This window comes from Siniperca chuatsi, linkage group LG15 (genome assembly GCF_020085105.1).
Source record: "Siniperca chuatsi isolate FFG_IHB_CAS linkage group LG15, ASM2008510v1, whole genome shotgun sequence".
In the NCBI taxonomy this organism is placed as follows: domain Eukaryota; kingdom Metazoa; phylum Chordata; class Actinopteri; order Centrarchiformes; family Sinipercidae; genus Siniperca; species Siniperca chuatsi.
The window spans coordinates 3,663,475-3,677,734 of NC_058056.1; the positions used below are offsets into that span (position 1 = coordinate 3,663,475).

Below are 14,260 nucleotides of genomic sequence, written 5' to 3' on the forward strand. Positions count from 1 at the left end.
GGGGGTGGGCATTTACCAAATTTTATGGTCATCCACTCTTTAAAAAGTCACATTACATCTAGTTTTTCAATCTTAGTGACTTGGATGCAGACTTTCCGAGTTCGACTTCCAGTTTTGACAGTACAGTTTATCTTCCAGTTTTTTTAGCAATGTCAGCTTTCACGTTGTTAAGCATTGCAGTACAGTGCATTTGAGCTTTAAGATTTTTCAAATAATGTATTTCAGATTTCCGCATTTCTTTGACAGTATTACAGCTCAGCATCCAGCTTTTATAGCAGTGTATTTCAGCTTTAAGCATTATGGCAATGCAGGTCAGCTTCTAACTCTGCCAGTTTTACATTTCAACTTCCAGGTTTTTCAGGTAACTCATTTAAACTTCCAGCATTGACACTATTACACGTTAGCTTCCAGCTTTAGCAATGTGTTTCAGCTCTTAGTCTCTTTAGTTAATGCACTTCAGCTTACAGGTTGTTAAGCAGTTCAGTGAAATGTATTTGAGCTTCAAGATTTTTCAGGTTTGTCAGCTTTCAGCATTCCCATGCATCTTCTGCAGGAAACGCAATTTTTCTAGTTTAGTGTGCCTCTTGTGCAAAGCACATAGCACACTAACTAATATTCACCATACTTATTGGGTGTGAAGCATTCGCAACATATGTTCTTCTACAAAAGAATTCTTTGTTATTAGGGCCCGAGCACCAGGAATTGGTGACGAGAACCTATTGAAATTCAAAGGATGATTATTATTATTATTATCATAATTATTACTATTTGCTGTCTTTCATCACAACAATGAGGTGCTAGGGCCCGAAAATTGTCACACGCATCATACTATAAGATGGGACATGATCAAATATGTCCCAAACTTCACGTGTTTGATGATAGTCCCACCCTGATGACATCTACATGCCAATATTCAACAGGCAACAGGAAATGACACGTTTTATACTTTGACGTACTCCTACGCAGGTTGACCACATCCACCTCAAATTTGGGCAGAAAGGCCTTAAGACATTGACAATGCTATATTGTGAAGCTAGTGAGTTTTCGTTGAACGGCATGTCCATGGAGTGGCGTCGAATGTCGATGTTTCGCCATGACACAGGAAGCTGTTGTAACTGTTGTTGAGTGTACATGTTCAAATCTTCCCTGAACTATACGTTTGATAAGAGTACTGGCCTGAAGAAATCTACAGGTTAATATTGAATATTATTCATAGCACCACCCACTGTCAACAGGAAGTTAGCCTTCAACGAAGTAGCTCCCACGGTACATTTGACCTAGATGCATAACATTTTTGCGGCCGATGAATCACCCCAAGACATACAAAAAAACCTCATGGAGCCATACCCTATACCCAACAGGAAGTTAGCCATTTTGAATTGAATGTGCATGTTTTATACTTTGATGTACTCCTCCTAGCAGATCAAGCATATCCACCTTGCTTGGATATGGCAAAATGGCTCAATAGCGCCCCCTAAAAAATCTCAACAGAGTAGCCCGTGCGCTACGTTTCACCTAGATGTACGAAATTTGGGAGGCGGATGTATCATCTCTTGACTTAAAGAAAAGCCTCCTGGAGCCATACTCTAAACCCAACAAGAAGTCAGCCATTTTGAATTTACGTGCAATTGTAGGGTATTTTTCACTATTTAAAGGCACCGTACTTTAATGATTTAATTACTTCTAGAGAATTAATCCGATCAACTTCAAATAAATTGAACGGTGTGGCCATTGCGTGGCGTTGAATTTCCATGTTTCGACTCCGCATGGATCTGCCCCAAATTTCACATGTTTGTTGAGGACACAGGCCAATTAGAAGTAATAGTCATTGCGCCACCTACTGGCAACAGGAAGAAATCCTTGTGTGAAAATAATAATTGAATTTACTTGACATTTTATTGGTGTGGTGTACACTTGATATACTGGATTGTAACGTATAATTAGTGGGTGTTCTCTAGCGCCACATAGTGGACACAGAAAGGGAAATTTAAGTCCTTTGTGCAGCATCCAAAACGTGTGACAATTCAGAGTTGTTTCTATCGGCCTCCGGCAACAGCACCGCAGCTGTCCCCCCCCCCCCGACATGCAGGAGGTGCAAGGGTCTGTTCATCGCTGCTCATCTTTAATTAATCTTATTATTCTGCGCCGTTTTTGGCACTTAACTCATTCTACATTTTTCAATGTAGAAACTTCATTCAAACATCAAAATATTCAGCTCAATTAAGGCATTCCCGCTATTACTTTTTTCATTCATACCTTTCATATTTTCCAAAATATTCAAGGTTTTCCAGGAAATTTTCCCTATTCAAATGAATGGAAGGCATGTTCAAAATGTACACATTTACCCACGTTTTCAACTCTTAACTACTCAGTCATACTTTCAACTAGAAACTCCATTCAAACATCAACATGTTCCTCATCTTCTGCCTTAGTTATGCCACTGCCATGTTAAATGAGAGTCAACATCTCTATAGGAAAACAGCTTTAATGGTCACATTTTTTAACTTTCTCCACAGAAATTACATATGTAAACATTCAGAAAAGCTGAGGATGCTGTTGGAATGGTCATTTCAACTGTACAACCTACAGTTTTTTAAATAGGGTGTTTTGTCTGAGTGGTACTTTGACAGGCTTTCTCTGTCTCAATAGCCATGTTTCCACCCAAAGTGGAACTACTTTTTAAGGAACTAAAAAAAGTTCCTTCAGCCCATTGTTGTGTGCGTTTCCACCGCAGTCTAAAGACTACACCCATTATGTTACACCCATCACACAGCTGCATAACTCTTTTGTTTTAACGTTTTTAACACATCACCTGCAATTTAGCATAAGGACCTTTGCTTATTTTAACCTATGCACTCACCTGTTTTAAATACTGAGCTTACTGGTGTATAATGATGAAATTGAGAGCCACTACTTCCTCAGAGTGTTGTAAATATTAGAATATGGTAACACAAGTATAAGCATTACATGTCTTTTTACATATGTTATAGTATATGCTTGTTTTCAGATACAAGAACAGCCACTATACAAACAGTTAGTTCCACAACTATTTATTTATCTGCAGAAATATAAATGTGCAAAATACAGCATTTGTGTGCCTCAGCATGAGACATGATCAATTTCGCCAACCCTTGTCTTAAGGAACCCCACGATTCTACACATTAGCGGTTGGCGTTAGCATGTAGCTAATGTTAGCTTTTGGCTAGGGTAGCAATAGCATGACAATAGTTAGCTTTATAGCAATTAACAAGCAGCCTGTTGGCCGTATGTGATACCTTACCTTACCTTCAACCAACTGGTTATCAATTTCCGTGTCTTCCACCACGCTTCCAACAGCGCAGTAGCTGAGCTGCTGTGCAAGAGCAGGTTGGCCTGTGACCCAGCAACGCATTAATCCAGACCAATTAGAAATGTTCAGCGCAGCAAGCCCCACCCTGAAAGTTCCGGTACTTCTGAAAAGTACTACGCCCCGAGCAGGGACCTTTTTGGGGGGGTGAAATTCTGTTATCTAACTTAATTTAGACCCTGGTCCCTGCGGTGGAAATGCACTGAGTTCCTCCAAAGGTTCCTAGTCCCTGGATAAAGTTCCTGCAGTGGAAATACAGCTAATGACAGAGAGGACTGTCAGGCCTCAATCATCATAGCAAGCAGTGATTCAGCAGTCGCTGGGTGTAAATGGACAAAGCTAACTGTGATTGGCTTAACTGAATCCCTAACTCATAGTTTAATATGCATTGCTGGCTGCTTTCTTCCCTCAACTTTATTGATGAGTCAAATTCAGACACACATATTGACACACAAACACACACACAAACACACACATTGTATTTTCTGAAGAAATTCAGAAATTACAATCTGGTTCTTACTTAATACTGGTAATATTAGTATCATGATATGCACCAAGCATCAGGCACAATCAAAATTTCTATAGAAATGTTCTAGTTTGTAATTATTATTTGTTTGACTTTTTTATTTTTAAAACCTAACTTCCCATCACTTTATTTTTTAGTGCTGACAGAAACACACAGAAACGCACATTATATAGTCAACTACTTTTTCCCTGTCTTCTCTCTGTCTGTTCCCTCTTTTTCTTCCCCTACCCTCTACCCAGTACCCATTATACCCACTGTATCGGGGTGGGTGGCCCATGATGGCACAGATAGGCCTCCTCCAGGTGGACGGATGCTGGGTCCCAGGGTACAGGGGTGAACGTAAATGGCACTGAGATGAATGGACAAATAAGCAGATAACCAAATTAAAATGTAATACATCCAAACAGCCACAGCAACCTACAGCAAATAGGCCCTCTCCTGAGAATGTGGGGGACATTCAAGGTAGTGCACAAGACAGCCGCCTCCACAGGCCAGCACCCTCTAAAGAGTCTGGGTGTGGTACGAAAACCTTCACCTAAATCCTCTACAAAGAGCAATCAATAAACAGCCCTGATCCAGCCTCTGCTCACCTTCTCTGGGATTACCTTTGCACTTGTCCCCTCTGTGGCTGTAGATGTAGACTGGGCCTTGGCACCCATCTCTCTCCCAATACTAATGAGAACTCTACCTCCAACCATACTTGTCATAGTTAGCCACTATGCCCTCTGATCCTTTTGTACTCTTTTGTATCTGCCCTCCCTTGTGTTTCTTGGCTGTCCACTGTCTGTTGTTGTCTATGTTAGTGTGTGTCTGTGTTCTGGCTGGCTCCACGATCTCCCGGCTGCGGTTGATTACCGGCACACCTGTTCTCCATCATCATCCATTACAACAGTTTATCTACTGGGCTTATCCACACTTCCAGCGCCAGATCGTCTTCATACACATGTATGCACCACGCGAAACGGCCTCCACAAGTAAGGAACTGTTTATATGATTAATACTTACCTTGATAGTAACGTAGTCTCTGTCACAGATCTTCGCCTCGACGGTAATCTCCGCTCCAGTCTGTTCCCGGATCCCCGCAACCTTTACTCCACGCCAGCGGTCACGCTGCTCCTGTTCCGCGACTCCCGGACCCATCGCCAGCTCAGCCCAACCTGCCGCCTCACCAGCCAGCCCAGAACCAGTCCCGTCGCCTCCACTCAAAGTGCTGCCACTCGGTCGCCATCCCGGTCTCGCCAAGTCCCCAGAACCAGCACGAACAACAATAAAACTGTTCGAGTCCTTATCTGCTCTGTCTGTGTGTTCTGCTTTTGGGTCCCCAGTTCGGCCCTCCGACAGAACGATCTGGCCAACATGGACCCAGCGAACGCAAACCCGGAAGGAGACCCATTCCACCAGGCAATAACAAGCCAAGGGATTCTTCTGGGACAGCACGAACAGATAATCCAGGCTCTAGCCAACAGCAATCAGGCCATGGTGACTCAACTTACGCAGCTGACGCAGCAGGTATCCCAACTCGCCACCCAACTTTCCTCAACGGCTCCGTTGGCGTCACCTCCCACTCCCGCGGATCCTCCGAGGGCCCCTCCCCGGGAATCCCACGCCTCGGATCCTGTCCCGTTCTCCGGTGACGTCACGAATTGTAGGGGATTCCTGCTGCAATGTTCACTGGTGTTCAGTCAACGTCCAGTTACTTTCGCCTCCGACCAATCCAAGGTGAACTATATAGTGGGTTTACTCCGGGACAGAGCGTTAGCATGGGCGGAGGCAACTCATGCCCGGCAACCCCTCTCATCTTTGTCGTACGTTGACTTCCTGGAGAGGATGAGAAGGGTCTTTGACCATCCTGTGGACGGTGGAAATGCGGGTAATCGATTGCTGCGGATCCGGCAGAGGGACCGCAGTGTAGCAGACTACGCCGTGGAGTTCCACACCCTCACTGCTGACTCTGGTTGGAATGAGGAGGCGCTTATCAGCGCATTCATCGCTGGCCTTAACGACAACCTTAAGGACGAGCTAGCCGCCCGTGAAGAACCCTCTGAACTGGATGCATTGGTGACCTTGTGCATTCGAATGGATAATCGCATGCGCGAGCGGTTCCAGGAGCGCGCCAACCATTCTCGCCCCCTTCCTGCTCGCCATGTGGCTACAACCGTTCGCCCCCGCACCAGAGTGTCCAATCCGTCTTCGGCTATTGCAAACTCACCAACCACAACCGAACCAGAGGGGGAACCTATGCAAGTAGGCCGGACCCACTTGACGCCTGAGGAGCGCCGTCGCAGACTCGCTGCAGGAGAATGCCTATACTGCGGCGTGAGAGGCCACTCCGGGATAGATGCCCCCGGAGGCCAAAAGAGTAGGCTCAACGGTCGCAGTAGGGGTTCAGGTGAGCCACAACGACCCCCTTAATCCAGTTTCACCCAGATTACAGGTCCCGGCTACCCTTTACTTCCAGGGTGGGTCTATTCCTCTGCTGGCCCTGATAGATTCTGGTGCCGAGGGCAACTTCTTGGACACGGGGTTGGCTCAACAGACGCGTCTCCTCACGGAACCACTGGAGAATCCACGCAACGCTGAGGCACTAGATGGCAAGGTTCTGGCTCGCGTCACTCATCGTACCACCCAGGTGTCCCCGGTACTCTCTGGGAACCACCGCGAGCGGATCAAGTTTCAACTCATCTCCTCTCCCATCACACCACTGGTCCTGGGCTTCCCCTGGCTGCAGCATCATAATCCCCACATTGACTGGGCCAAGGGAAGAATAGCGGGTTGGAGCTCCTTTTGTCTCGCCACATGCTTACAATCTGCTCGATCACCACCAGAGAACAGCTCCACCTTGCCTAAGATGGACCCTCCGGACCTGTCTATAATTCCCCCCGAGTATCACGACCTTAGCGAGGTCTTCAGCAAAGATCTGGCGACGTCCCTTCCACCACATCGACCATATGATTGCGCTATTGATCTCCATCCCGGAGCCCCACTGCCCCACAGCCGTCTGTACAACCTGTCGCGACCAGAGAGGGAGGCTATGGAGAAGTACATCGGGGAGTCGCTTCATGCCGGTCTGATCCGGGCATCCTCCTCACCGGCTGGGGCGGGTTTCTTCTTTGTGAAGAAAAAAGATGGGTCACTTCGCCCCTGCATTGATTACAGAGGATTAAACCAAATAACCATCAAGAATAAATACCCGCTGCCACTAATCAACTCCGCGTTTGAACCACTCCAGGGAGCTAAAGTATTCACCAAGCTAGACCTCCGGAATGCCTACCATCTGGTGCGTATCAGAGAAGGGGACGAGTGGAAGACGGCATTCAACACCCCTCTGGGCCACTTCGAGTACTTAGTAATGCCATTTGGACTCACGAACGCCCCAGCCGTCTTTCAGGCCCTGGTGAATGATGTGCTACGGGATTTCCTCAATCACTTTGTCTTCGTCTACCTGGACGATATACTTATCTTCTCCCCGGACCAATCCAGCCACGTCCTCCATGTCCGGCAAGTATTACAGAGGCTCCTGGAGAACCGACTATTCGTCAAGGGGGAGAAATGCGAGTTCCACGTCCGATCAGTAAGTTTCCTGGGGTATATCCTGGAGAGCGGCCAGATGAGGACTGATCCCGCTAAGACGCAAGCGGTGGCAGAATGGCCTAGACCCACCACCCGCAAACAGCTACAGTGTTTTTTGGGATTCGCAAACTTTTATCGGCGGTTCATTCGAAATTATAGCCGAGTGGCAGCGCCATTGACTAGTCTCACCTCCCCCAAGAGCCCTTTCTCCTGGACCCCGGAAGCTGAGGCGGCCTGGACCCAGTTAAAGGACCTTTTCACATCGACTCCCATCCTCATCCAACCCGACCCCTCACGACAATTCACTGTCGAGGTGGACGCCTCCGACATCGGCGTCGGAGCAGTCCTTTCGCAACGCTCCCCCACGGAGCCTTCTTTTCGCAACGACTCTCTCCGGCCGAACGAAATTACGACATCGGAAATAGAGAGCTCCTCGCGGTCAAGCTAGCCCTAGAGGAGTGGCGGCACTGGTTGGAGGGAGCGGAGCAACCGTTTATTGTATGGACTGATCATAAAAACCTGGAGTATATTCAGACAGCTAAAAGGTTAAACTCCCGTCAAGCGCGCTGGGCCCTGTTCTTTGGTCGCTTCAAGTTTACCTTAACTTATCGTCCTGGGTCCAAGAACACCAAGCCAGACACTCTCTCCCGGCAACATTACACCTTGGACAGCGTTCCCAGGTGCTACAGTGGGGACACAACTCGCGCTTCGCCTGCCATCCCGGAGCGACCCGTACTCTTTTACTTTTAAAGAGGTATTTTTGGTGGACTAATATGGAGGCCGACACCCGGGCCTTTGTCGCTGCGTGTTGCACCTGCGCCCGAGGCAAGACTTCACATAAACCACCAGCAGGCCTACTTCAACCTCTCCCCATCCCCGGTCGGCCGTGGTCACACATTGCCCTAGATTTCGTCACTGGTCTTCCCCGTTCACACGGCTATACCGCCATCCTCACCATTGTGGATCGTTTTTCGAAGGCAGTCCACTTCATAGCCTTAACCAAACTTCCCTCAGCCCGAGAGACGGCTGACCTCGTAGTCCAACATGTCTTCCGCCTTCATGGCATACCTTTAGATATAGTTTCTGACCGGGGACCCCAGTTCATTTCCCAGGTGTGGAAGGCCTTCTGCCAGGCGCTGGGGGCAACAGCCAGTCTTTCCTCAGGGTTCCATCCCCAGTCTAATGGTCAAACTGAGAGGGCTAACCAGGACCTCGAGGCTGCCTTGCGCTGCGTGGTAGCCGCAAACCCGTCTACCTGGAGCTCCCACCTCGCCTGGATTGAATATGCCCATAATTCTTTAACCTGCTCTGCTTCTGGTCTCTCTCCTTTCGAGGCATCTTTAGGTTACCTGCCCCCCCTCTTCCCATCCCAGGAGAGGGAGCTAGCGGTTCCATCTGTTCACCACCATCTTCGCCGCTGCCACAAGGTATGGCGAGAGACCCGAGCAGCACTGTCTCGGTCATCAGAACGGAATCGGCTGATCGCAGATCGACGTAGGGCTCCTGCACCCGCTTATGAACCAGGTCAGAAAGTGTGGTTATCCTCCAGAAACATTCCATTACATACCGAATCCCAAAAATTATCCCCCCGCTACATTGGACCATTCATGATTGAACGTATCATTAACCCCACTGCCGTAAGACTCCGTTTACCTCAATCTATGAGGGTTCACCCGACCTTTCATGTCTCACAAATCAAGCCTGTAGCTGTCAGTAACCTGTGCCCTCCAGCCGTTCCCCCTCCACCCGCCCGGGTGATTGAGGACCATCCAGCATACACTGTGCAGCGGCTGTTGGACGTTCGTCGGCGAGGTAGGGGGCTCCAGTATCTGGTGGACTGGGAGGGATATGGTCCCGAGGAACGGTCCTGGGTTCCCCGATCCCGCATCCTGGACCCGCAGTTGATTCGGGAGTTCCACCGGGCTCACGCTGAAAGGTCCGGGAGGGTCGCCAGGAGGCGCCCGTTAGAGGGGGGGGTCCTGTCAGTTAGCCACTATGCCCTCTGATCCTTTTGTACTCTTTTGTATCTGCCCTCCCTTGTGTTTCTTGGCTGTCCCCTGTCTGTTGTTGTCTATGTTAGTGTGTGTCTGTGTTCGGCCCTCCGACAATACTACAACTTACCCTCACCCCCAAACATCTTTCTCTCTCATATATCCTATCTATTTCTTCACTCTCCTCCTCCTCTTTTTCTTCTCTCCTCTCCTTTCTTCTCTTCACAGTTCCCAGACATGCACACATGCACACACACAAAAACACTTAAACACACACTTACTCACTTCCAAATTTACCGACTGTATGTAATACCCCTACTGTTTGTTGTCATTAGTCTCAGCATTATGTTATAGTGTTATTTGGGATGTGATGCAGAGTGTCTTAGTGACTTATCTGTTGTGTCAGTGTATATGTGTTCTGTTGTGTTCTCTATCAGTGTTCACCTGTTGTAGCAGCAATTTAAAAAAAAAAGCCTAAAGACGTATATGGCAGAACAGCCCTTATAGGTATTCTGAGGACTTTTGAATTGAGGTTGTCTTAGAAGAAATCAGAATCACAACTGATAAAGGATGATTATGCAATGGCTCTAATACAGGAAATAATGGGGCTTGGCAACTTAATGATTAGCCTATACTTTCCCAAATACATTTTTCTATGCATCTGTTTATACTCAGCCTAGTCATGTACACTCACAGGAGAGAGACATATTGTATACATTATTGTATACTGTTGATTATGCCCCTCTCAGTGGCATGAGGGGGGCATGAGCAGTGCATGGGTGTCTGATGTTGAAAGACCCAAAATAGCTGATGAACCCAGGTAACATTGTTGATGATGTGTCCAAGTTGCATCAAAAGGTGGTGTTAAAACCATACTAGTGGCAGACAATGAAGCAGAGTTTGAAAATGAACATTTTATTCTCTCGGTTTGATAAAGGGAGTATTTTCAGATCATGATGTTAACATTTTAATTCAGTTGTAGTTTTGCAGTCAGATATAACAGATGTTTCTGTTGAGCAGGTGAGGAACACCTTTAAACATTTAAATCAGGAAGGCCACAGGACCAGATAACCTCAGTGCATATATATTGAAAACATTTGCAGCTGAGCTTGCATCTGTGTGGCAACCTATTTTTCAGTGTTCTATAGCCACTCACACTCTTCCACAGAAAGCATGTCATAAGGAACCCAGGGATTATTATCAGGTAGCCTTAACCCCTATTGTTATGAAAACCTTAGAAATAATTGGTTCAGCAGCTCTCAAAGTCCGTAGCTGGCAAACTGGACACTTAACAGTTTGAATATAAGCGGAACTGTAGCACAGTTCTGTTTAAGTTGTATCATTGATAAAACTAATATTTAAGCATTTAGACAAGCCTAAAACTACAGTTAAGGCCCTCATCTTAAATTTTACATCTGCATTCAACAGCCAGAGCTCTTATTGGTAAAGATAAGAGGTTAATCTAGAGGTTAATCCTCATCTGATTCAGTGGTACCATTACAAATAGAGTACAGATAGTTAAAGTTAACTAGACATATTCAACTTCCCTTGTTACTAACTCAGGAGCTCCATTGTTGTCAAAAAAACTATTCAAAACACATCAATGAGCCACACTGTTGCACCGGGGGTCAAGTTCCTTCATTACAATGACCACACATACTGCCGTTTATTTTGACTCAATCCCACACACACTGTCCTGACTAGAGCAAGAATTGTGGAATAATCCGCCGCTGAAAATAGTCCACAACACATGCCCTATTTATATTTTGGCCTTTTAAGAATATTTAACGACTCACAGACATGGTATCAGAAAATGTTGAAAGACAGACTAACACATTGTTGGTTTGGGTCTTTTCATGGGATTTGTTGACAATTAGAAACATAGAATAACACCAGACTGATCCTTAAAACTTGCAGACAGCCTTGTTGTTTTCTCTCTGCAGGACGAGGACATTGTGAAAGTCCAGTTTCGAGCACAGAGGAGTAGGAGGCCATAGAGGAGGGAGCCTGGCCACTCACACAGCTCAGCTAGAGCCTTTGCTGCGAAGATGGAGCGGCTTCACTGGGTGCAGCATCGCTGTCAGCAGCTGCTGGCGGGAGACTCAGGGAGAGGCTGGTACTCTGCCCCCAATGGTCTGCCCAACAAAAGCTCCCTGGACGACCACAGCACCCCACAGACAGTCAGTGAAAAGCGGAGAACGGTGTTTGCCCGCCATGGGCCCCACCAACAGGAGTACGAAGCTGTCTTCAAAAGCTACATGGGCAATGTTATCCATACTACCAAGTACAGCTTGTTGACTTTCATCCCCATGAACCTGTTCCAGCAGTTCCATAGGTCAGATTTCTACTTGTGCAAGTAGCGCAAAATAATTTAATAAAATAATCATTGTCTTGATATGAGAATATGTACCATGGAATGTAATAATAATGTAACACATATACTTTACGTACCTGCTAACTATTTTTTTTTAAAAGAATGCAGTGCTAGTTCAGCTCAGTTCAGTACATGTTGTTATCACATGTTTTTTTTCATTATGAAACCTTACAAGGCTGTGTACCGTCCTCCAGACAGTGCCCATTTTCTCTCTTTCAGATGGAATGCACCCGAATCCAGCAAAACAACCCTAAACAAATTGAAGTTGTTTCATCAGAAACTGATGATGACGCTACAGATAATCTTGTATAGACTGTGTCATTTGGGTAGAAAGTGCTAGTTCAGCTCAGTTCAGTTTTCTGAAGGCCACACCTTTCATGGCCATCCATTTAACAGTTGTTGAGATATTTCAGTCTAAACCAAAGTGGTGGACCAACTGACTGACAGACAGAAGATGCATGCTGGTAGTACATCATTAGAAATGGTCTGGTAGCACTTGGTTGTACCTCCACAGCTTCTGTCACTTGTTGTTTCTATACTCTAATTTATTCTGGGGCTTCCTTTGTAGGGCTGCCAATCTCTACTTCCTGTTCCTGGCATTACTGAACTGGGTGCCAGTTGTTGAAGCCTTTCAAAAGGAGATTACCATGATTCCTCTGCTGGTGGTTCTCACTGTTATCGCCATCAAAGATGCCCTGGAAGACTACAGACGCCACTTGTTCGACAAGAAGGTCAACAACAGTGTAGTGCGTGTGTTCTGTGGGTAAGTGAACCTCTATCAGTTTAATGGCCAATTCTAATGACGAATGCCATTTTCTAAGTTTCTGCATGGCTATGAGGCACTCACACTGACAATCTCAGGTCTTCAGGTACTGGACTTGTGCTGCTACAATAGCTCAAGTTTGTCTTAAACTGACCTCTTCAGTTTGTCAGATAATCAGTAACCTTTCTGGAGTAAATTATGAATGTTATGTTGAATCTGTTTGTATGTATAATAGTGTTGCCTTCTTAAGATCATAGATGATAAAGTTTTTGAACTTTCAGAAATCAAGAAAACAATTTGAGTTGAAATCTCAGTCAGAGTGAAATCTGCCCAAATACTGAAGTATATAACTTCAACTTCAACTTTATTTATATTATTTTATATATTATACCATTCAAAAAGAAAGTTACTAAGTGCTTTACAATAAAAACATATAATAAAAGCAACTAAGATCCAGAACTTTAAATAAATAATTGCAACAAATACCATCAGATTAAGAAAGTCATATGATAAAAGTGAGTCTTAAGAAGAGATTTAAAGGAGGATACTTTGTTTGCCTGCCTGAGATCTCCAGGCAGGGAGTTCCACAGCTGAGGGGCTCGGACAGCAAAAGCCTGATCACCTTTAGTGACAAGTCAAGATTTTGGAACCATAAGTAGGGCCCTGCCGGAGGATCTCAAGCAGCGATCGGGCTCATAGGGAGATATAAGCAGGAGCCTGACCAGTATTGCACTATTACTTATTACTTACATTATTACATTGTATTCTACCATACATACTTATCAACCTCTAAATCCACTTTGGTACTTACACTTATTTTAGCTTATATACTTATACCCACTTTGTACTTAATTTATCTTACCTGTATTATAGTGTATTATATTTTGATTTGCTTAGTACTTCTATTTCTTCTATTCTCAAGTGTGCATTGACGTGATAGTGAGCAGCTGTAACGAAAGAGTTTCCCCTCGGGGATCAATAAAGTATTTCTGATTCTGATTCAAGGCTTCTTGCCACTGTCACCAAATGCTTGCTCATGGTTTGATTTGTTGGGTCTCTGTAAATAATATTATAAAGAGTACAGTCTAGACCTGTTTTATAAGAAAAGTGCAATGAGATAACTTCTGTTATGAATTGGCGCTATATAAATAAAATTTAATTGAAAAACAAGCAGTAAAGCATAAATAGTGGAGTCCTACAAGTATTTGGCAACTAAACTCGACAATATACTGACACTTGAAAGTGATACTTTTCTTGTACTCGCCACTGGAACCATTATCTGATTTTAAAAGCATATATAGCTATATAGCTTACATTATCTTTTGTAACTGCCTTCCAAATAATCCATATGAGTATTTTCTGATCTTGCTCCCTCATAAGCAGGACATTGTTTCAGTGCCTTTCAAAACTGTTACAAATGACCGTTACAAAAAAAGATTCATATGAGGATTTTCTAATATGTCACCACTATGGTGTAGTGGTTATGATTGTGGTCACATTTAAAAGAAACTGTTGGGTGTTGGGTTACGGTCAGGAAACCGTGATTTCCCCTGTCAAAGTCGCACAATTTGTTAACCTCAAAACTGCAACAACCCCCGACCTCCTCCCTACGTCCCAAGACTGTTCTCACCAGAAAAAAGTGCATTAGTCATTATTAGTTGTGTGTTTATGTCAGTAATTTTGTTAGTTG

General features: G+C 45.2%; 1 protein-coding gene across 3 annotated transcripts in view; it reads left to right on the forward strand.

The window, feature by feature from the left end:
- atp10d (ATPase phospholipid transporting 10D) overlaps positions 1–14,260 on the forward strand; it is a 93,393-nt gene that overhangs the window by 4,704 nt on the left and 74,429 nt on the right. For 2 of the 3 annotated variants that reach the window (XM_044166372.1, XM_044166370.1), the window contains exons 2-3: positions 11,377–11,768; positions 12,376–12,570. In XM_044166372.1, the coding sequence (XP_044022307.1) occupies positions 11,482–11,768; positions 12,376–12,570 (482 nt within the window). In that variant the 5' untranslated portion in view covers positions 11,377–11,481. Of the gene's footprint in view, positions 1–4,675; positions 4,847–11,376; positions 11,769–12,375; positions 12,571–14,260 lie in introns of all 3 variants that reach the window. The other variant, XM_044166371.1, reaches the window with a different exon arrangement.